The sequence below is a fragment of the Megascapheus bottae genome, chromosome 8, assembly GCF_031878675.1.
Source record: "Megascapheus bottae isolate mThoBot1 chromosome 8, mThoBot2.hap1, whole genome shotgun sequence".
Lineage (NCBI taxonomy): Eukaryota > Metazoa > Chordata > Mammalia > Rodentia > Geomyidae > Megascapheus > Megascapheus bottae.
Window position 1 is genome coordinate 5,126,576 of NC_143516.1, and position 23,340 is coordinate 5,149,915.

At 48.3% G+C, this 23,340-nt stretch overlaps 1 protein-coding gene across 1 annotated transcript; it reads left to right on the forward strand.

Moving 5' to 3' along the window:
- The first annotated feature begins 577 nt into the window (after nucleotides 1–577).
- On the forward strand, nucleotides 578–22,384 carry Slc22a2 (solute carrier family 22 member 2). Its single transcript, XM_090337872.1, has 11 exons — nucleotides 578–1,633; nucleotides 3,781–3,884; nucleotides 7,703–7,857; nucleotides 9,004–9,172; nucleotides 11,397–11,511; nucleotides 12,676–12,782; nucleotides 13,865–14,079; nucleotides 14,794–14,902; nucleotides 15,534–15,646; nucleotides 17,044–17,143; nucleotides 21,700–22,384. Exons 1-11 carry the CDS (start codon nucleotides 1,223–1,225, stop codon nucleotides 21,764–21,766), a joined length of 1,665 nt encoding a protein of 554 aa, XP_090193998.1. The 5' UTR covers nucleotides 578–1,222; the 3' UTR covers nucleotides 21,767–22,384.
- Nucleotides 22,385–23,340: the final 956 nt, after the last annotated feature.

Sequence of the window (23,340 nt, forward strand, 5' to 3'; positions counted from 1 at the left end):
TTCCGGTGAGTAACAGGAGTCCGATGGCAGGGAGACATGGCCTCAGCGTCTGACTCATTCACCTAGGACTCAAGACACTGGGGAGGAAGTCCCTAAACTGCTCAGGACACTAGCAAACAGTCAGTGAGGGGCCCGGGCCTGGGAAGCAGGCAGCAGAGCTCGGCTGCAAGAGAGACGTGGCCTTCGCAGGTGTCAGTGGATGGCCTAGTTCTGTGTCCAGCTTGCCCCTGAAGTGAGATTGCTACAGGTCAGGGCCTTTAGACTGTATTGTCACCCACACAGACTGCTCCATGGAAAAGGGGGAGGGTGGAGAGCAGGAAGGCTTGGAGGAGGGAGAGGCGCTCAAGTTGCACTCCATTTCTGGCGTGTCATCCTCCAGATGCTTCATCTTCCTCGCCCTTGAGGATCCTTCTCTCCAGCTAGAAAGCTAGATGGCTGTTTCCCTGGCCGCTGAGTGCTCTTTCTCATCATCACACGAGAGAGGCAGCCCCAACTTCAGACACAAACAGAAATATCTAGAACCCCAAAAGACAATGGTAGGGAATCACTCCTCCCTGTGTGTGAGGCAGATGTGTCATTCTTTCCTCACAGATGAAGGAGAAGGACGAGTCAAGGTTGAAAGGAATGAGTGCCAGATTAAAATAGATGCTTGCAAAGGCAGGATGAGACTATCAGGGGAAAAATCAAAGCAAGCAGCCACAGCATGCCTCAAGGGCACTCGCTGGTTTGCAGAAGGATCTAGGGTAGAATTTACACAGCTCTGGGATCCGGACTGGAGACTGAGGGGCACATTCGCCAGACCCCGGCTGGTGGGTGGATTCATTTCCAAGACACCTGGTGAGCTAGAGAAAGATTAACAGGCAGGGATATGGGAAGGGGCTCAGATTTCTCCCAGAGAAAAGATCGTTTGTGGCACTGCTGGGAGGCACAGAATGATGCTACAATTAAAAATTTAAAAAAAGAAAGAAAGCCATAGCTCCCAGGGGTCTGGCCCTGGCACTTCCTGTGGCTACAGGTCTTTCCCTGCTGCTGGAGAGGCGCGCTGATTGAAGTTGGCCCGCCCAAAGAAAGTCCAACCCAGAGGCTGATCTCTTTCTAAAGTAAACTAGCTCTCACCCTTTGACTCTTGGTCAAGAGTTGTCCAGAGCTGGCCCAAGCTGCTCTCCTCAGCACTTGGGGCACAAAGAGGAAGGACTAGGCTGCCTTCCTATCTCCAGGAACCATGCCAACTGTGGATGATATTCTAGAGTATATAGGGGAATTCCATTTTTTCCAGAAACAGACATTTTTCCTCTTGTCTCTGCTCTCCGCCACCTTTTCCCCCATCTACGTGGGCATCGTCTTCCTGGGCTTCACCCCCAAGCACCACTGCCAGAGCCCCGGGGTGGCGGAGCTGAGCCAGCGATGTGGCTGGAGCCTGGCAGAGGAGCTGAACTACACGGTGCCGGGCCTGGGGGCCGCGGGTGAGGCCCATTTCCAGCAGTGCATGCAGTACGAGGTGGACTGGAACCAGAGCGCCCTCAGCTGTGTGGACCCGCTGGCCAGCCTGGCTGCCAACCAGAGCCAACTACCACTGCGGCCCTGTCAGCATGGCTGGGTGTTCGACACGCCCGGCTCCTCCATCGTCACCGAGGTACGTGAGCTCAGGAATCAGAACGAAAAGGCAGAGAATGGAGCTTTTCTTAAGGAAGACACTTGAGGAGATGTGTGTTATATTGTTGCTGTGTGTGTGTGTGTGTGTGTGTGTGTGTGTGTGTGTGTGTGTGTGTGTGTGTTGGTACTGGAACTTGAACTCAGGGCCTCATGTTCTTGCTTAGCCTTTTCTGCTCAAGGTGGTGCTTTACCACTTGATCTGCAACTCCACTCTTTTCTTTTCTCTTTCTTTTGTTCCTTCTTTCCTTTCATGGTTAATTGGAGATAAGAGACACTCAAATTTGTCTTCCCAGGCTGGCTTTGAATGGAGATCCTCAAATTTCAGCCTCCTGAGTCCCTAGGATTGAAAGCAGCCATTGGCACCCAGTTCTAAGTGTGGTTCTTATCACTATGCCCAGCTAGGCTCTTTGAACTAAGGGATTTTCTAAAATCCTAGTCTCCAAATGAAACTGCATGGCTTCTGGTGTGCATAGACTCGTTAAAACTTCCTCAGATTCTGACACTGATAATTCTACTTGGTTAAGTATGGGCTGTAAAGCGAGGAAGCAACAAGGCAACACCAGATGCTAGCCTGAAGAGGAACTATCTCAAGCCAGCTTGTTTTCCAAAGCCCTATCTCCCTGTCCTCTGCCACCATACAGATGACGCTTGGAAGTGTGGTGACAGCCACCTGAACTATGCTTTACTATGTCTTAGGATATACTTGTGTAAATTTCTCTTGAATTTGCCATAAGTATTCCTATGAAACATTTGAGGCTAGAGGCTATACTACAGAATTTGTGTGTGTGTGTGTGTGTGTGTGTGTGTGTGTGTGTCTGTGTGTCTGTGTGTGTGTACATATGTGCACCAGTATTGAGCTTGAACTTTTAAGGCTTCACATTCTCACTTGGCTTGTTTGTTCTCAAAGCTGGCACTCTACCACTTGAGCCAAGCCTCTACTTCTAGTCTTTACTGCTCAGTTGGAGATAAGTCTCATGAACTTTCCTGCCCAGGCTAGCTTTGAACCTCAGTCTTTAAATCTCAGCTTCCTAAGTAGTTAGGATTATAGGGGATGAGTCACTGGTGTCTGGTTACACAATTATTTTTTATTAAAAAAGCATGTTCACAGTAAAGTATAATTGTGAGATATTCCAATAAGAAAAAAGAAAATGTGGAGATGTTTATTGGAGGCAAAGCCAGATGGGGAAGGGACTGTCCTGAAAATACAGAGAAAACAGGTTTCCCTGCTTAGTGTGGAGATTGTGTGAGCTGGCGTCAGTAGAGGAGGTTCATTTAAAGGAAGGAAAGTGAGTAGGTCTACACAATGCAGAGACTTATAAACTTAAAGCCATGCAACTCTGAGAGGTTCTACAGAGAGATGGGGAAAGTGAGGCTCAGAGCAGCGCAACATGTTGCATGAGTCTCAGAGTGAATGACAGCACTTAGCTCGAGAAACCAGATCTCCGGAGGTCACACCTCCCAGCATCCATTCACCTTGCCACCATCTCCAGCTCTTCCAAATGAGACAGATGCACAGGACACTCTGACTCTGTCACTTTAAAAAGGAAGACAGCTACACGACCTGGTCAAGGGTACCTCATACCAATCATCCTCACCTGAGATCTAAGGGTCATGGGTCCATGCCATCCAGGGCAGAAAACTCCATGAAACACGTATCTCCAGTTAACCAACAAAAGGCCAGGAGTGGAGCTGCGGCTCAAGTGGTAGGGGACCCACCTTGGATACAAAAGCCAAGGGACAGTGCCCAGACCCTGAAATCAAGCCCTAGAACTGGGGAAAAAAAATTAAAAGGTAGCCATGAGATGCTGAAAGCTACCTGCCCAGAGTCATGTCAGGTTTTAACTTGAGAGAGGGGAAAATGGTTTTGACTATAAGCAGGGTAATCACCCACTTTCGGTGGAAACTGCCGACACTTGGGCCAAATGACACTGCCAGAGGACAGTAAGTGGACTCCAGGCAACCCTTCCAGTGTTGGTAAAGTGAACATGGCCGGGGGCCGGGACTGCTGCTTTCAGCCATGCAGCTTGGTTCAGAGAGCATTCCACGATCTGCCCGGCAGAGGGGCAGCAGGGAGGACCCTAACGGGACTTTGTGTCCTTTCTTCCTGGCTTGGAAACACCTGGACAGTTCAGCCTGGTATGCAACAACTCCTGGATGCTGGACCTGTTCCAGTCGGTGGTGAATGTAGGATTTTTCATCGGTGCTGTGGCCATCGGCTACCTAGCAGACAGGTAGGTGAAGCCTCTGGGGGACGCCCGATGGATCCCACGGTTCAGACGGCACTTGCTTGAATCCTTCTTTTCCACAAACACACAGACCACTGGAAACCAACCTCCGTTGTTTTCACATCTCAGCCTTCTTCTGTTGTTTTGGTAACCATGACTCATATTTTAACTTCCCAGTTCTCTCAAGGGAGAGACAGCAGCACTAGACAGCACTTTTTTCTTGTAGTCCATCCAACACTTACAGCCAGGAGGGAGAGTCGCAGATGACTTAACCTGTATAGGAATTCCTAGTTTATTCTTTGGCCTCATCATAGCCCCCCCCCCCCACCCCGCCCCACCGCCACCACCTGGAAGCCAGGAGCCTGCAAAGGCCTTGAGCTCCACTGTGCCCTGCAGGGGTCCCCCAAAGCTAGAGCTGCACTAGAATCTCTCCATTGTGTCCTGGATTGCAGCAGTTCCTGGACTGAGCCTTGGGCTCGGTTCAGACTAAGTGTGAGGAATCCGGAATGTACAAATCTAACAAAAAATGCACAAGAGGTGCAGACCCTTTGTGCCTTGTCTGTGTACTGGAAAGATGAAATAGGGCCCCTGGCAGGAAATGAGCTTGTTGGAGGAGTCTGTATTTCCGAGGCTTCCTATTCCATATCTGCTCAGCTCAAGCTATCCTCCCACCTCTCATTCACCACCACAGCGGAATTCCACTCATGGGGACTCTAGACCACTGGGTAGTCGCAAGAGTCCTCAAAGGGGAAAGGAATGAATCATTGTTCTCATCATGGCCAGTCATCAAATATCTGTAATGTCAGCTGCAAGTGCGTTGTCTTCTCTGAGCCAGGCACTGAACTCCGTGCTTTCACCCTGAGAAGATAGTGAAATATACCCGTGTAATTGTGTAGTCTGCAATTCATGATATCTACTCACGTATGACACAGGTAGGTAGGTAGGTAGATAGACAGATTCTGAATAAGTGCTAAATATTCATTTTACTCATTGCTATTTCATGCGTGCTCCACCTGGATCTCTGATAAAAGCCAGATCTGTGAGTATAATACTTAACATCGTTTTACTCATTGCTATTTCATGCCTGCTCCACCTGGATCTCTGATAAAAGCCAGATCTGTGAGTATAATACTTAACATCGGCAAAGCGCTTTGACGGATGAGATGAGATTGGTAGGCCAGATTAAAACTTGCAATTGTGTGGAAGGTTCCTGAGGATGGCTGTGTCTATGCAAAGGCCTAAGAGCAGAGGCACTGGCCCAGGGCAGCTCCATCCATCCCGATAAGTTTGTAAACCACTGCTCAGCTTCCTTGTCTAGGCTTCTCCAGGGATGGCTGCTGGCAACAGTGAGGGGAAGAGACAGGTCATTCATTTTCATTGCTGCCGCTTAAAAACTGAAGGTGGTTGTTCGGAGGTGGCCCAGTCAGTCAAGACAGACACATTAACAGAGGGCTCCACGGGGCAGCCTTGCTCTCTGGGAGGCTGGCGAGACTGTTCCTGGCACCATGCCCTGTGAGGTGGAGGCAGTGACACCTGACAGGCCAGGATGCCTGCACGCACCCAGTGTCCCCTCAGCCTCACCCTGCAGTTAATTATTCACATCCCTCTCGAGGCGGAGGAGGGGGCCCAATTCCAATCCATCAGTTCCCTCTTCCTTCATGACCTCATCACCTGCTGCTGTGGAAGTTCTAGAAAGCTCATGACTCATCATTGCTCCCCAATGCTCGACACCTGTGTCTGCTTCTTTCCTGACACTGTCTGGACTTTTGTCTGTTGGTCAGTCCAGCGGTCTCCCTGCTCCTTCTCTTCTACTCGGTCTGTGTGCAAGAGGGAGAAGGATGCGTCAGAGCACTAAACCAACCCACAAAGCTCCCTGGCAAAGAAACAATTTATCTTCTGCAGAATTCATGCCTACCAATGCAATGAAAATTTTATGGAAATTCATCTTATTCACAGGTCAGGCCAGTGCTAAATAATATACCTTTCCTTCCATGGAGAACTCTAAAACTATGTCCTACAGCTGTTTCTTTTCCCTTTCTTCACTAAGGATAACACCTAGGCCCTTGTGCATGCTAGGCAAACACTCTACTACAAAACTGTCTCCCCAGCTAGGGTGGATTTTTGGAGAAAACTAGGAGGACATTATGAAAAGGATGTTTAAAAAAATACTAGAAACAATGGAAGAAAGGGAAGGAGAAAGAGGGAAGGAGAGAAAGAAAAAGGAAACAGAACAGAAAGGAAATGGTAGAGGGAAAGAGGAAGGGAGAGAGGGATAATAAGAAATGAAAGGAGACAAGAGGAGAGACTACCAGTAAGGTGAGGGGAGGCTTTGGAAGGCTTTTAGTTTAATGACAAGGGTTATATCATTACAACGGGCAGTCAATCATTAATGCAGAATTCAGAAATGACATGGTCAAAACAGAGTTTTTAGCTGAATTATTAGTAAGACTGCTTGAGCTTTAATTCTCAGAATTAGCACCTTAAAGTAATTATTAATGATGTTTCAGATTCTTTTCGAGTGATGAGTTCATTTTTAAACAGCCACCGAACACAGTTGCTCCCTAGTATGGGAAGCATTTACAGACCATTCAGCCACCGTTAGCAACCTTAGTGATAAGCTATAACACAGCTTTCCACAAAATAGTGCCTACATAGCCAATGATAATGAATCCGGAGTCTTTCAAAACACACTGCCAGGAAGGCTGATCCTCAAGTTAGCTCTGCAAGTCCACTTTGTTACTATCACAAAATGCTTGAGGCTGAGTGAACATGAAGAGAAGAGGTTTGCGTAGCTCACGGCTCAGAAGGTTCTAGGGCATGGCCCCAGCTTCAGCTCAGCTCTGGGGAGGATCTCACATCAGAGGGCACTGCAGTGTGGGGAACACCTGAGAGCCACAGAAATCACATCACAAGACAGGAAGCCAGAGAGCATTCAGGGATCTGGCTGGCTCAGTCTCTTGAGGATGAATTTAACATCTTACAAGAATAACCTTGGTCTCTGTGGAGGTCACAGAGGCCTTCCACTAGAGTTCACTGAGCACAATGTACCCAGCGTACAATCCCTGGGGACTGGGACACAGCCAGACCATACCATGAGCTTTGCAGACAGGAAACAGGAAGGCAGGGGAGGCAGCGCTGGGCTCTCTGGCTGTGGTGTCTTACAAAGTCCTCCCCTCAGCTGCCTAGTCAGGTGTTTGCCATGAAGAAACTGAGTCAAGTTGAAGAACTCACCCAATGGTATATAGTAAAATGGTAAGGCCGTGATTCAACCCGGTTTGCCAATTTTTCTTCTATTCCGTGTCCTGGTCCAATGGTCCAATTCCCCAAGCCATTGAAGCTTGTGTCGTTCAAATTTTTTTTAAAAAGTTGAAGCCAGGTGCTGGTGGCTCATGCCTATAATCCTAATTGCTTGGGAGTCTAAGATCTGAGAATCATGGCTCAAAGCCAGCCTGGCAGGTAAGTCCACCAGACTCATTTCCAATGAATCACCAAAAAGTTGGAAGTAGAGCTGTGGCTCATGTGGTTGTACACTAGCCTTGAGTACAAAACTCAAACACATCACCCAGACTTTGAGTTCAGGCACCAGGACCAGCGTGCACGCGCGCACACACACACACACACACACACACACACACACACACACACACACACACACACACACACACACCATTCATGGGATGCTGACAAAAAGCCCTAAACAAAACCAAAGTCTGCAATTTGGAGTTAGGCTCTAATTTTGATTAGATGGCTGTAACTTTTATGAATTTGCTCCCATTTCCATGAATCAAATAATTCTCCTGTCTATCCTCATCCTTTTCCTGCAGGTTTGGTCGCAAGTTCTGTTTCTTGGTCACAATCCTCATCAACGCCGTCTCTGGGGTTCTCATGGCTGTATCCCCCAACTACACATGGATGCTGATATTTCGCTTTATCCAAGGGCTGGTCAGCAAAGCGAGCTGGTTGATCGGCTACATCCTGAGTAAGAGTGTTGGGACAGCGGCTGGGGCAGCCGTGACATGTGCAGCCGGTGGGGGCTGGGTGGAAAAGGCCTCAGCTCTAAGACAAAGCTCAAGGACTTCTTGGTGTCACATGAAACCATTGTGTGAGCTCATTGTGCATCCCTCCTATAAATGGAGAGATGAAGGCAGAAGCAGAAGCCAAGCTCACATCGCCACTTCCTATTTGTGAATCACTCTGAAAAAGGTTGTTTTCTGGATTGGGAGAGTTACGTGGAGAGAACGCCTAACCTACCAAACCTATTCTTATAGTAGAAGACTCAACCATAGATGGATCCAATGTTCAAGAGACTTCCTTACTTCACACCCATCCAGTGTAAGGAACCAGTTGTCCTTGACAACATGCCAGGAGATAGATAGCTCTGTGGTGGACCTACACTCAGCATGCTGCTTGTAGAATAAAGAATGTCATTGCCACCCTATTTATCAGTAGCTAGAATAACAGTGGAGGCCCATGGAGTATAAGAATATTTAAATTCTAAAGCGTGCAGTCTTTATAAAGGTGTTAAGGAAAATCTCTACCCTTGTCGCTCTTGGAAACAAACCTTATCATTACTTTCCCTTGTGCTACATTCAAGTAGCATTTATATCAAAGCAATAAACACTTGGAATGGACACTATTAATTAATAGTTAATAATAAATGATTGCTAATGACAAAGCTCTTGTTACACACGAGAGAAACAGGCACTGTTTTTTGTGGAGCTTGAACTCTGGGCCTGGGCGCTATCCCTGAGCTCTTCAGCTCAAGGCTACCCCCCTATCCCTTGAGCCTCAGCACCACTTTCCATTTTCTGGTGGTTAATTGGAGATAAGAGCCTCATGGACTTTAGTGCCCGGACTGGCTTTGAACCTCCATCCTCAGATCACAGCCTCCTGAGTAGTTAGGATGACAGATGTGGGACACCGGGCCCAGGCAGGCACTGTTTTAGCTGATTACATTAGTGTGGGAAAGATCATGATGGAGAGACAACATGGTACTTAGAACACTGCTCCCCCTCAGATGCCAGCCCCTGCACGGCTAGGATAACAGGCATGAGGCACGGGTGCCAGGCTGGTGCCGGTGTCCTTATCGTTGCTATAATGCTGACTGCTCGGTTGTTCTCTGCAGTTACAGAGTTTGTCGGGCTGGACTACCGCAGAATGGTGGGGATCTTTTACCAAGCTGCCTTTACCGTGGGGCTGCTGGTGCTATCAGGAGTGGCGTATGCCCTTCCTCACTGGCGCTGGCTACAGCTCACCGTGACTCTGCCCAACTTCTGCTTCCTGCTCTACTACTGGTGAGTCTATGGGGGAGCAAGACAAAGAATGTGGTTGAAATCTCTTCCTTCCCTTGGACCACCACGCTTCTAAATACATTCCAAGGTTTCCTTTGCCCCCTACCCCAGCAGACCTGAGATAAAACCCACACGTTCCCCCAGTGGAAATGAGTCTACCTTTCACTTTGTGGGGAAAACAAACTTGACGATATTGTGTTTCATGATATTTATCTGGAACAGCCTAGGACACTGTCAGCTCCTTGGAGTTAGGTTGTATGGGCTGAGGTGCTGCTTCCCTGGGATCCGGGTTCCATCTTCACTGAAGTCCAGCTGCACTGTAGTCGAGCCTCCCCGTGGTCTAGCCTCCTACCCCAGGCTGGGATTCCTGTAGCAAGGCTCCATGGGTGACTGCCCAGTCTTAGTCCATGGATAACCCTCATTTTATTATCAAGCAAAAGCCACTTCAGAACAGAAAACTCCGAACAGAAAGCCACTTCAGAACCCAAACTCAGGGACTGCGCTAGGATCCATTCCTGGGATCTCCTTTCACTATTCCTAATTCTTTTTTTTTTTTGCCAGTCCTGGGCTTGAGCTCAGGGCCTGAGCACTGTCCCTGGACTTTCTCAAGGCTAGAGCTCTACCACTTGAGCCTCAGGACCACTTCCGGCTTTTTTCTATGTATGTGGTACCGAGGAATCGAACCCGGGTCTTCATGCATGCTAGACAAGCACTTTAACCACGAGGCCAAACTCCCAGCCCCTATTCCTAATTCTTGCAAACATTCCTGTCCACCCCTACAGTGGTTCTCCTTCGTTGTGAGCCACAGTCCTCTCACAGTTCCCACCTGTATGATGTCCAGGTTCCTGCCATCTTGCTCCACTTTGTTGGCCCCTAGCTCAGGTGACACGTGGCCTGGCTCCCTCTGGACTTCCAGAAGCCAGGCAGCCAGGGCCTCAGGGGCACTATGTGCCACATAGAAAAATGGCCCTGCAGAGATGCAGAAGGAGCGGAGAGTGAGCTGCAGCAGAGCCCAACACACTCAGTCCCTGGCCCTGAGCCTCTGCCTAGAAGAGGCCTTTCCCCTTGAAACAGCTTCTCTTCCAGAGCTGTGATCCCAACCCAGCTTCCTGAAGCCTGCCAGTGTCACCATTTGGTGAAGCCATGTCAGGAAAAGACTTGTTAATCCCTAAGTTCTCAGTCAACACACCAGCTATGATGCCAGAAAGTTTAAAGAAGCTAAACAATTTCCATCCTTGCATCTGGCAAGAGAGTTCAGGCAAACGCAAATTTAATACAGGTGATAGGAAAGCTTATTAGAAGAGAACTCTAACAGAAAAAGAGAGCCTGGGACATGGTGATGCTACAAGGAAGACAATAGTTCATCCTATCTCTGCCATCCTGGCTTTCCCATTACAGAATTTGGCCTTGGGTTAAATAGTGAGAATTGGACTTCTTGAGGATGACTTTCCAATTTGCGGGTCTCCTTTCTGTGTCTTTTTGTAGTGGTACAGATTTACTAGTCCATGCTTATTTCCTCATTCTCTTGTCCTTCTTACTTCTTTGTCTATTGTAGCTTGCAACTCCATTCTTGATCTGGCTGGTTTTACTTTTATCTGCTTACCCTGGCATTTTCAAGTTCTGTAGGCCAGAATTCTGATTGGCGAGTTTTCTGCTAACTCCTATTACCAGTGTCTTCCTCCCTGCTCCTCTTCCTTGAGTCTGGCTGCTCTCAGTGTTCCTACTCAAGGTCAAACCACGATGTCTAGCGATTACAGTTTCCCGCCACCTGCCCTCGGGGGATGAACTCCTCTTTGGAAAATCAGCTTTCACAGGAACACACACAATGATTGATACAATGCCACATATTTGCTCCTCTCTCTCCACCTGTGAGGGCTTGTACATTTCTACCTTTGCCCTTGTCCTGTTCCATTCTCTGGACTTCCCAAAGCCAGTGGAGTGGACTGACCCTTCCTCTAGGTAGCACAAGCTGCCTGTTCCACTGAGTCCTGCTGTGCAGCACGATCCTGCAGATCCGCCTGGAAATCTCTGCAGAGGAGCCCCAAGGCTTCCTGGATAAGGCTAGGAGGAGTCAGCCTTTGAAGGAGGAAAGCACTCCATGGCCCCATGTGGCTCACAATCTACCCCTCTGTAGTCCAACTCAAGCTCGCTGTACAGAGTCCTTGAATCCCAGCATGGAAATCAAGAGAGGGGGCAGCCATTTCCCCTCCACATCTTTGTACCCTAGGTGCATACCAGAATCACCGAGGTGGCTCATCTCCCAGAACAAAAATGGGAAGGCCATGAAGATCATTAAGCAAATCGCCAAGAAAAATGGAAAATCAATGCCAGCCTCTCTTCAGGTGAGCCATGGACTTAAACATCAAATCAGAGACAGTGAACCGGGAGGGTGGGAGACTACACACTTGTCACCCAAGGAAGAATCCAGAAGAACCACCACCTTACATTTCAGTCCATGTGGAGGAAGAGCCATACAATGTTTCATGTGTGTGATTTGTGATTCCCTGGGAGAATGCCTGCACAGCAGACCCAAAGGGAACCAGAAACCATTTAAAAGTTGGTTGAGGCCACGTACAGTAGCTTACACCAATACGCCCGTCTACTTGTGAGGTAGAAATAGGATTGTGGTTTGTGGCCAGGAAGGGAACTAACAAAGCCCATCTCAATAACTAAGTAGGCAAAGATGAATGAGGGTGAGCATGGCTGACCGAGTTTTCTAGCATGTGTGAAGACAGAACAATGAAACCTGCTGGAATTGTTTTTAAAAGTGGGAAAGAGGGGGGCCGGGAGTTTGGCCTAGTGGTAGAGTGTTCGCCTAGCATGCAGGAAGCCCTGGATTTGATTCCTCGGTACCACATACACAGAAAAGCCGGAAATGGTGCTGTGGCTCAAGTGGTAGAGCACTAGCCTTGAGCAAAAAGTGTTCAAGGACAGTGCCCAGGCCCTGAGTTCAGTCCCCAGGACTGGCAAAAATAAAAAAGACATAAATAAAAGGGGGAAAGAGGGAGAACTAAGAAGGGGATGTTGGTCAAGACGCATTGTCTACATGTGTGAGCATATCACCATGGACCTACCTTTTGAACAAAAAAAGGCAAGTAGAGCATAGTGGCTCAGACCTGGGGTCCCAGCCACTCGGGAGTCACAGGTAAGAGGACTGACCTCTGAAATTAGTCCAGTGGAAAAAAGAAAAATGCGGTGTCTGAAAAGTAACCTAAAGCAAAAAGAACTGGCGTTGTCACTGCGGCTCAGCCCATGGGGCTGAAGGCGTCGTCGTCTCCAGGCTGCAGCGACAGCCACCGCGCCTCGCCAGTGGTACCAGTCCATCCATGCCAGGAGTCACCTAGTCCTCTGTAAAACCAAAAAGTGACCAAAATAACCTGTAGGGTTTTTCTGACAATTTGAACAAGACGCAGTGGCGGTGGGTGAAGTACTGCTAGTCCCTGAAGGAAAAACCGGAGAGGCAGACTCCAACAGACAGAGCCTTCACTCTTACCCTCTTTCCTCAGAGCCTGAAGGCAGATGAGGACGCTGTGGAGACACTGCATCCTTCCTTCCTTGACCTGATCCGAACCCCTCAGATAAGGAAACACACTCTCATCTTGATGTACAACTGGTAAGAGTCTTTCATTTGTTGTGAGATCGCTCCAAGTTCATTTAATTGCAATCGTCAGATCTGACGTAATTCAAGGTTGGGAGATGGCGGCGTGTAAATTGTGGGTGGCAGCTGTCTCAGACAATGGCATCTCGGGTGGAAGAGCAGGCCAGGTGCACGCTGGGTTCCACATTAGAGTCACCTGGGAGGTTAGACGGGACCAAGGTCTCACCCATACCTCCAGAAACTGGTATTATCAGCCTCTGACAGGGCCCCACACCAATAGTTTCTAACTTTCTAGATGATTCTATGTAGAGCCCAGAGGGGGAACTAATGGTTTAGGTCACACAGAGCTCTGCAGAATCCAGAGTCAACAAGGAAATAGTCTTTGCCTTTACTTTTGTACCAGTAGAAAAAAATAGAAATAACCTTAGGGATAAGAATAAAATCTATTGGCCCATAGGTCAGGCACTTGAACTTCACTGCTCTCTCTGCGCAGAGGGCTCTCAGGCCTCTCCTGTGAACCCCACATTTTCTGGGAGACTTCTGCACCCCACAGCAGGTTGGAAAGGCCCCTTCTCCCTGGTGGAAGCATAAAACTCATCACAGGTAGCCGTGAGCCTGTCTCCTTTCCTTTTCTAAACACTTATGACAGTTGTGACACTTTGGAGTGAGTAAAGCTACAGGCAAAATGTTCTTTGCATCTGGCCAGAAGAGGAATCATTCAGAAGGAAATTACCTATTAGGTCTTTTGTCCATAAGCTTTGAAGTAAGCAGTTAATCCTTTTTGCCCCTGATGCTTTAGAAGACCCGAAACAGTCTCCCAGCACTATGACTTAGCAGTGTGATTCCATCCATTACTCTGCTTGGCAATCCGCTCTTCTCAACTTCCTACTTAGCCAGAGAAAGCTGTGCCTGTTTCTTCTCTGTTTCTGCTTTTTGAGTCCCAACCAGCCACCAAAATGTATCAGCCAGTAGACACGTGATAAGCAAGGGCTGGCAGCAGTAAGAAGGCCACCCGCCCCCAGCGCCACTTTCCCAGAATCCCCTCTTCTCGGGGCTCTGTCGGGTCTCCTCTCAACCTTGCTCTCCTCTTTGCTCAGGTTCACCAGCTCTATCCTCTACCAGGGCCTCATCATGCACATGGGCCTGGCGGGAGACAACGTCTACCTGGACTTCTTCTACTCTGCCCTGGTGGAGTTTCCAGCTGCCTTCGTCATCATCCTCACCATAGACCGTGTCGGCCGCCGCTACCCTTGGGCTATGTCAAATATAGTGGCAGGGGTGGCCTGTCTAGCTACGGTGTTCATCCCTGATGGTAAGTCGGAGGAGGAGGAGGAGGAGGAGCAGCAGCAGCAGCAGCAAGAGGGGGAGGGGAGGAGAAGGAAAGAAAGGAGGCCAGGTGCTGTTGGCTCACATCTGTAATCCTAAATGGTCGAGAGGCTGAGCTTGTCAGCCCGGGCTGGAAAGTCCATTAAACCCTTATTTACAAGTATCCAGAAGAGAGCGCGAAGAGGAGGTAGAGTTCAAGGGGTAGAGTACCAGCCTTGAGCAGAAAGAGCCAAGGGAGAGGTACGAAACCCTGAATTCAAGGAGCAGAGTTCAGGCCGAGTTCAAACCCCAGTCCAGACACACACACACACACACACACACACACACACACACACACACACACACACACACGCACACACACACACGCACACACACACGGTGGGATATTTGGATTGCACCTGAGGTAAAAAGACACCATGGAAGTTGCTGTCATTGTCCTGCGTCTGTACAAAAGCCACTGCTTCCCAGTCCTTCCAGAACTGTGGGGTTTGCCCTCACACACCTGCTGGGCCGCAGATTAGAGACAAGGGATCAAGTACAGCATGTGCAGTGGCCGAGCCCTGGAGACAGGCCGTGTCCCCGCGCACGCAGCGGCCGAGCCCTGGAGACAGGCCGTGTCCCCGCGCGCGCAGTGGCCGAGCACTAGTGACAGGCGCCGTGTCCCCGCGGGCGGAGGCTGAGCCCTGTGCTATGTCCTCAGAGCTCCAGGGGCTGAGAGTGGCCGTGGCGTGCGTGGGCAGGATGTGCATCACGATGGCTTTTGAAATGGTTTGCCTGGTCAGCACCGAGCTGTACCCCACCTTCATCAGGTGAGCCGGGCAGGGGCGGGGGACACTTGGTGTGGGGACAGCACCAAGGGAGGGGCGGCGGGCCCAGGCCAGGGCGAGGGGACTGAGAGTGTGGGTGGGTGGCTGGGGAGGAGCCGTGCGGAGACACGAGATGCAGGGAAATGTGAAAATGCTCCCCACCCCACACACCAGGCAACGGAGACCACCCTTGAGCACCATTTCTGAGCACTGAAAATAATGTGGACGGCGGTCTTCAGTCGTCAGGGGTCTTGACGGTTCAGGGAGGGGTTTGTTTAGGATGGCATGGAGTGGAAGACAGTTACGGGAGGAAATGGGAGCATTACAGGGTTCAAGGCTAGCCAGGCAAAACATTAGCGAGACCCACGTCTGCAGTTCCAGCTAGGAAGCAGGCGTATACACAACGGCCCACCACTGAAGTAAAAGAAGTGCAGGCGTGACTGCAGTGTCGATGCCTGACCCGCAACAGCAAGGCCTGGATTCCCCATCCCTTAGCCCCCCAGGGACACGCACACACTCACTCCACCCACAGCCCCCCACAAACAGTCCCTACATACACACTCACACACATAGCCCCCCCCACACTCACGCCCACAGCGCCCACACAACGAAGCCCGTGTCTGTGGTGGTCTAGGAACCTGGGTGTCCAGATCTGCTCCTCCATGTGTGACATTGGTGGCATCTTCACACCGTTCCTCGTCTACCGCCTCACCGCTGTGTGGCTGGAGCTCCCGCTGGTGGTGTTTGGTGAGAAACCCCATAAATTCCTTTGGGCCTCCATTTCCTCCTTGCAAAACAGGCATGGTGCCCAATCGTAGCTAATTACTGGTCATTGAAGTATTCGCAACACTGAGTGGTCTGTGCGGGTCTCGAATCCCATTGGTCACTGCTGATACTGAGCAGGACCTGTGCCTCGGGGGACAAGTGGGCTGAAGGAAGGGTGAGATGGAAGGATGTTTCCCAACTCTCCATCTACCCCTAGCTCACCTCCGTGCCCTCTGCCTCATGACTCCAAAGACAGTTGATGACACTTGCCAAATAAATTTGGAAAAGTGGTCATAGTTCCAAACCCAGAGGAAACCAAATCCACAATGAAGGAAGTGTGCCTGCCATGTGTGGTGGCATGCATCTGCACTCCTGCCTCAGAAAGACTGAAGGTAGAAAAGAGTCTCGGGTGCCAGCTGGCTGCCGGCCAGGTGCGCTTTCTGCGTGCACTGGTTATAACACCACTCTGAGCAACTACTGGAGGTCGAGACAATGTAGAGGGTAAATTCGCTCCGTGCTGGAGTCCAGATTGCCCTGGAAGCCAGGGCTTGCAAATGTGAATTCAGCCTGGCAGCAGCCTGAGTGGTGAGTGACAGAGGGGAACTGGAGGGTCAGGGCTTCGGGGCCTCAGGCCAGTGGGGCCACCAGTCAGGAGGCCAGTGCAGGGCCTCTGGAGACACGGTGCCCGGGGCACCACTTTCTGCCATTTTGTAGGCAGAATTGAATTGAAATCCATAATGTGGTGCTCTGGTAAAAGTGCTCATTTCTGACTTCCAATCAATAACGGGGAAGACCTAATATACTACATATAACGTATGTAGTATATAATATATGTAGTATGTTATATGTTGTATATACAACCTAAATATAGAAATAGTATCAGAATGTGAATAAACCAAAATATCAATGCAGTTGCTATTAAAGAGTATATAACTAGAGACAAAAGAAAGAACAATAGGAATTTAGCTATCTCCTGATCTGGGGGTGATTTTTTTAATACAATTATGCAACCACGTATGATCTATTACTCTTATTTGCATTTTGGTCCAAGTTTCTGACTTCGTTCCTTTATTAAGTGCTTCATATTGGCAGGTCTGTATTCTTCCTAGATTGTTTCCAGAATTAGTTTCTAACTCCAAAATAACTTAACCTTGTAGCAATGTCCTTTAGCTTTGAATAATCTTGACTTGAAATATTCCGTATTTGATTTCCTTAAAAGGAGTTGTAACCCAGTGTAATACTTAGGATGGAAAACAGGGTGGTCAGAGATGGACAAGTATGGGAAAACATTTTCCTTCCCAAAAGAGGGCTAGACAGGGAGGTATGCCACAGAACTGGGCTGCCCTTTCTTACTGTGCCTATGTCTTTGCATCCCTCAGCCGTGGTTGGCCTGATTGCTGGAGGACTGGTCCTGTTACTACCTGAGACCAAAGGGAAGCCTCTGCCTGAAACCATCCAGGACGCAGAGAACATGTTGAGGTGAGCCTCTCTAAGCTCTCGGAACCGTCCTGAGCCTCCCTGGGCCTCTCGGAGCCTCCCTGAGCTGCCCTGAGCTGCCCTGAGCCTCTCTGAGCCTCCCTGAGCTGCCCTGAGCTACTCTGAGCCATTCTGAGCCACCCAGGTTCTCTGGTTTCTGGGAACAAAATGTTACCAGACCACCTGTAACAAGTTGGAGAGAAAGAGTAGCTGGAATCCATACCACATCATACGCTAACATAAACTCAAGCAGACTCAAAAGTGAAAAATAGTCATAAGGCCATGAGAGACATTGAAAACGTCTGTATGTCTTCATAATGAGGAAGGTCTTGGTAGAGAAGACACAAACACACATTCAGGACCTATGGAAGAAAGATCAGCCTTTCCTTCTGCGTTCACAACTTCTAGTCTAGTGCTTCTAGCTCATGTCTGTAAGCCTAGCTGTGGAGAAGGCTGAGATGTGTGGAACACAGTTTGAAGCCAGCCTACCAGGAAAGTTCTCGAGATGCTTATCTCTGATCAATCAACAAAATCTACAAGTAGAGCTGTAATAAGGCACTTGCCTTGAGCAAAACAGAACAAACCCAAATAAGAGACAGCATCTAAGCTCTAAGTTCAAGACCTAATGCAGGCATAATTCTTTTCTATTTTTTAAACTAAAGTAAAAAACAGAAACTTACATACTGCAAAACTATCAAACATGTGAAATCCCAAAGGACACAGAGATGAGAGACTGGAGCAGCTCTCTAGTGAGAAGCACATTAACACAGTTCCCAAATACATGGAAGCGTGACAATCCTTCCAATACCCAGAGAAGCACTAACATCCATTTGGGGCATCAAAGTGAGTAATCTGGAACATACTCTGGAAAAGAGTGGCAGGGACAGGCAGCCTCCCCATCACCAGTGGAAGGAAGACTGGGGAAGTCTATGGTAATCAACGCAATAGTAACAACGAACTGGCAAGAATGTCTTCTCATCCACTACTTTCATGTGCAAATGATAAGTGGGCAGAATTCATCAATAGAGATTTTTTAATTAACACATCTATTTTGAGACCAATTAAATGTGTCACAATATGCGAGTTAATAAAATACTCTACAACCACTACAAAGGATGAGGCAGATTCATATACATGGATGAGGAAAGTTCTCCAAGATACACTGTGAATGGATAAAAGCAAAACATAGAAAAATATGGGTCCTATCCCTTGGTTAAATATAATAAAAATATGTCAACACATAATATAAACATAATAGAAGAAAGGCGGGCACGGTGGCTCACGCCTGTAATCGTAGCTACTCAGGAGGCTGAGATCTGAGGATCAAGGTTCAAAGCCAGCCCAGGCACTAAAGTCCTTGAGACGCTTATCTCTAATTAACCACTAGAAAACCAGAAGTAGTGCTGTGGCTCAAGGGGTAAGGTTACCACCTTGAGTGAAGGGCTCAGGGACAGCACCTAGGACCAGAGTTCAAGTCCTATGACCAACAAAAAAAAAAAAAAGAAAAAAGATGATAGAAGAAATTAGCAAAAGTATAGAAATGTTACAATACACACACACACACACACACACACACACCTCATTATCCATGGTTTTGATTTCCATAGTTTCAATTACTTACGGTCCCCACCATGCATTACAGTATGAAAATATTAAATGGAAATTCCAGGAGCAGCATGTAAATTTTATATTGCATGCTGTTCTGAGAAGTATGATGAAATCCTGTGCTGAAACTCTGCCCCAGCAGAGACGTGTGTGGTGCCTTCCTTTCTGCACATGGCATCTGCACTGTATACAGTGCCCTGCACTCGTCCCCTAGCAACCATCTCAGTTTTCCAGTGTGCTGCCAAACAGCCACAGACTTTCAACAACACAGTTCTCGACTTAGGAAGGAAAGGAATAAATCATAAACACATGCTGAGGTTCTTAAGAGGTCCTATAAGAACCAACATTGTACTGGGCCTAATTTCTATGTTACACTTCATTTTATCATTTAAAAAAACATGGCATAATTTCAGGCCTGGCTGTGGTTTCAGGCTTGCATAGGTAATCTTTGGATGTATTCTCCAACAGATAGCATGGGGTGGTGGAGGGATGTGGGGTGTGTATGTGTGTGTGTGTGTGTGTGTGTGTGTGTGTGTGTGTGTGTGTGTGTGTGTGTGTGTCTAGAAGAATGTACTAGAACCATTTACTGGTTGGCTGGAGAGTGTGGTGGCATATGGACCTATCTTAAAAGAACACTAAACAAAGAGAAGCCTGTATGATGCCTTCCCCACAACATTTTCTTCTAGTACTGCATGCTTAGACGTTTTATTTTCTCCTCTCTATTTCTGGCCCATGGTTGTTGGGGACGAAAGATGAATTCCGTCCATTCTATAAGGAGCAAGGCACAGCAAACATACCCTGGACATGGGCACAGCGTGGGCGAGCCGTGGGTGAGCCGCCCGCTGGGAGCTTTCCTAGAGCTGGACCTCAGAGATGAAGGGGCCTTTCCCCTCAGGACGAGGCCTCACCCCGGCAGCCCACAGGGCGCCAACGTCACACATGCTTTCTTTGGCCTGTACAATGCTTACTAAATCAAGGACGGCCATAGAAACAGACTTGGAGCATCTGTTACAAGATCAGACTGGGAAACACTGAGCAAGTGCTTGCTGTGGGGATGCTGTGCGCAGGGAGCGATGGCGCCATCCTTGCGGAGCGTGCCCTCCCTCTGTGGGAAGCAGAGCTCCCACCACTCCCTAGCAGCCCGTGCCTGGCACACACGCGGTATCTGCCTGGCTCAGGACATTTCCGTCTCCTTCAGCCGGCTCACCTTCCTATAGATGCGGCATCTCTCCAGCGGATGATGGGAAGCCTGGGGGCTTTGCGCCGTCTCAGGCCTCCTGCCCAGCACACTCAGAGCAGGACCTCTGCACATACATACAGGTAGCTACTGGAGCCTCTCTACAGCATTACAGCCGTCTCCCATGCCCGGGCTGGCGCCTCTGCCAGACCACATTCATGTAGGACCAGATTTCCACCTGAGCCGCCTTAATAAGCCTCCCTGACCAAGTGCAGTGATTCACGCCTGTAACCCTAGCTGCTCCGGAGGCTGAGATTGAGGATTAAGGTTCAAGGCCAGCCCAAGAAGGAAAGTCCATGAGACTCTGATCTCTAATTAACCACCAAAAGTTAGACGTGGCACTGTGGCTCAAGTGGCAGAGCACTAGCTTTGGGCACAAAAATCTCAGGGACAGCACCTGGGCCCTGAATTCAGTCCCCAGGACCGGCACAAAAACGGAACGGAACCAAACAAAAAGCCCTGTCTGACTTCCGTGCCTCATTCCTTGTCCATAACGTGAGAGGCGAGGCTAATTAAGGTCATGACAGGCTGAGGCCTCTTCCATTACGCATGGGTCTTCTTTGCAGCACACTGATGATTGGCACACAAGGCTGACAGCCCACTGATAACCCACGACTGCGGGGTGGTCACCAGTGGTTCTGCTGTCCTCCTTCATGTTTCTTAGGGTGGTGCCACGGCTGTTGTCTATGCCATCGCTTCTGCTGTTTCAGCTCTTCGTTCTGACAATCCAGGTTTTTTCTGTTGGTATTTCTGCTGCCAAAGCTGCCATTATCATTTGTGTGGCTGCTGCTGTTGTGAGTTTTTGGTGTTGAGCTGCTGTCCTTGCTGCTGTTTCTGATGTTACTGTTACTACTGTTCCGAGGCTGATTCCTGACGTGGGATTTGCTGCTGCTGTTGTTGAGAGTACTGTGGCTGATGGTTCTATTGTTGTGGTGTTGTTTTTGCTGCTGTCGTTTCTGGGGATATTGACATGGCTTCTGTGGTCGCTGCTCTTTCTGATGCTGTTGTCGGTACTGTTTCTGCTTAGGATAACAAAGTCCTGTTACTGGCACAGAGATTGTGGGAGCTCAAGAGATCTGATTATCCTTCCACTTGGGGCCTGATGAGTGACTGAGCTTCTGCAAACCCCAGCTCAGATTGGGCTAGTGCAGAAACCGAGACAAGGTTGACCAGGTCCTGATAGGGGCTGGCACAGTCGGTCAGGAGCTGGAGCAGCCCACACCTGGTGTGGTAGGAGTGGGAACAGGCAGAAGGCATGGCTAGGAACAGCACCCAGTGGGCCCAGAACCGCTGACTGTGGAAACTGCAGCTGGAGCCATTGTTTTCCTGCCTCTGGTCCTCCACCAGACTGCTCCGGAGAGAATGACTTCAGTAACAGGACATTCCAAATGACCCTCGAGAACTGCTAAGTGTCTTGGTTTTTTGTTCATCGTCTTTAACTGAGATGAGGTTATAGTTAGTCTTTCTGCACACGCCCCTCTACAGAAGATGGTGAAGCAGTTCAGGAAGGAGTTTATTGTGGGATGATCCACTTCCTTCTAGTAACCTCCCCAGCTCTGTGCTTTTCTGTTGTGCAAATCATTACTCCTAACACTTCGCAAGATAACCCTTGGATAAGCCATTCTTACAGTTTCATTTATTTATTACACACTTTGGTTCGGTTTTCCATCTTCTAATCACCTCTTTCTTCCCTCGCCAACTGTGTTTCCTTTTACAGACCAAGAAAAAATAAAGAAAAGATGATATATCTCCAAGTCAAGAAATCAGACACTCCAGGAAACTGAGCGTGAGGCCAATCCTGACTCTCACTCTGGCCCAGCTTTGTCAATGCCAGGCCAGAGCAGAAATGGCATCTCTCTCCACAGAGCTTGCACACGTCATCTTGACTCATCCCTGACTGAGCTCTGTTGACCTAGAGCTATCAGAGTTGGTTGCACTGCTGGGTGAAATCTACCTGCACCCCAGCTCCTGCCAGGCACACAAGCTCCTACCGTGCTGAGCCAGCCCAGGGCAATGGCCTCTGGTTTGCTGGAACTTTCCTCATCATCTTTGTATTTCCTTATTTGAATCCCTTCTCCATCATGACATCAAGCTAAAATACCCAGGGGAGCTGTGAGCCAGGGAAACTAATGAGAAAAGATTGAAAAACAGCTAAGTTGTGAGAAATCTCTTTTCATAAAGAACACTTATAGCAATGCCAAGTTGTCCAGAACTAATTATAAGAACTTTGAACTTCACCTTTCCAGGTGAAGAAATATCTAAATATATTGATGATTATCTTGGTTAGACTTGAAAAGAACTTAAAAAAAACAAATCTAACTCACAATCACTCACTCCTCCGTATTTACACCAGGTAACTCCAAAAGTGTGCTTCCTATTAAAGCTCTAGAACATTTACAGATCATTGTTGGTATTATTAAACCATAGATGGCCATTTTTCAGTCTGGTAAAACTTATTATCAAAATACACACTTCTTAAAAATTATAGGGAAGGGGGCCAGGAACATGGTCTAGTGGTAGAGTGCTTGTCTTACATGCACAAAGCCCTGGGTTTGATTCCTTGGTACCACATACACAGAAAAAGCTGGAAGTGGTGCTATGGCTCAAGTGGTAGAGTGCTAGTCTTGAGAAAGCTCAAGGACAGTGCCCAGGCCCTGGGATTAAGCCCCAGGATTAGCAAAAAAAAATTATAAGAAAGTAAACTGGATGCTGAGGGTTCATACCTATAATTCTAGTTATTCAGGAGGCTGAGATCTAAGGATCATAGCTTGAAACCAGCTTGGTCAAGAAAGTCCATGAAACTCATCTCCAACTAACTACCAAAAAAAAACCTGGAAGTAGAGCAGTGGCTCAAATAGTAGAGTCCTAGCCTTGGGCAAAATAGCTCAGGGACAGCACCCAGGCCCTAAATGCAAGCCCTAGGACCAGAACACAAATATACACAAAATTATAGGGAAGTGAATTTGTTCAAAGTACATTCTGTGGACACATAAGAATGAACTACCTATTGCTACATAAGTAGCTAATTAAAAAGTTAAATAACTTGTTAGTTACTGCCATATTTTACCCAAGTAATATCACACTATGCTTTTAAAGTGCAGTACTATAAGACATAATGAAAAACAAGTTTTTTGCCTAGTCTACCTCTGCTAACCCTTCAGAGAAGAGTTTCAACCCTTTCCGCCATACTTATTCCTGACATCAATCCCTATACATCTGAATAACTTCCTGTGTTAACTTTCTACTAAAATATTGCCTGATTTTTGATATACAAGATGAAAAGTGGTTTTCAGCTCTTCACACACTTCTCTCAAACTACTCATCATCACATTTTTTTTTTGCCAGTCCTGGAGACTGA

Bases quoted from the DNA above. Each gene is read 5' to 3' on its own strand.
- Slc22a2 (XM_090337872.1), top strand. From the start codon at position 1,223: ATGCCAACTGTGGATGATATTCTAGAGTATATAGGGGAATTCCATTTT. The intron at 1,634-3,780 runs GTACGTGAGCTC...ACACCTGGACAG, and splicing joins GCTCCTCCATCGTCACCGAG to TTCAGCCTGGTATGCAACAA. The intron at 11,512-12,675 runs GTGAGCCATGGA...CTCTTTCCTCAG, and splicing joins CAATGCCAGCCTCTCTTCAG to AGCCTGAAGGCAGATGAGGA.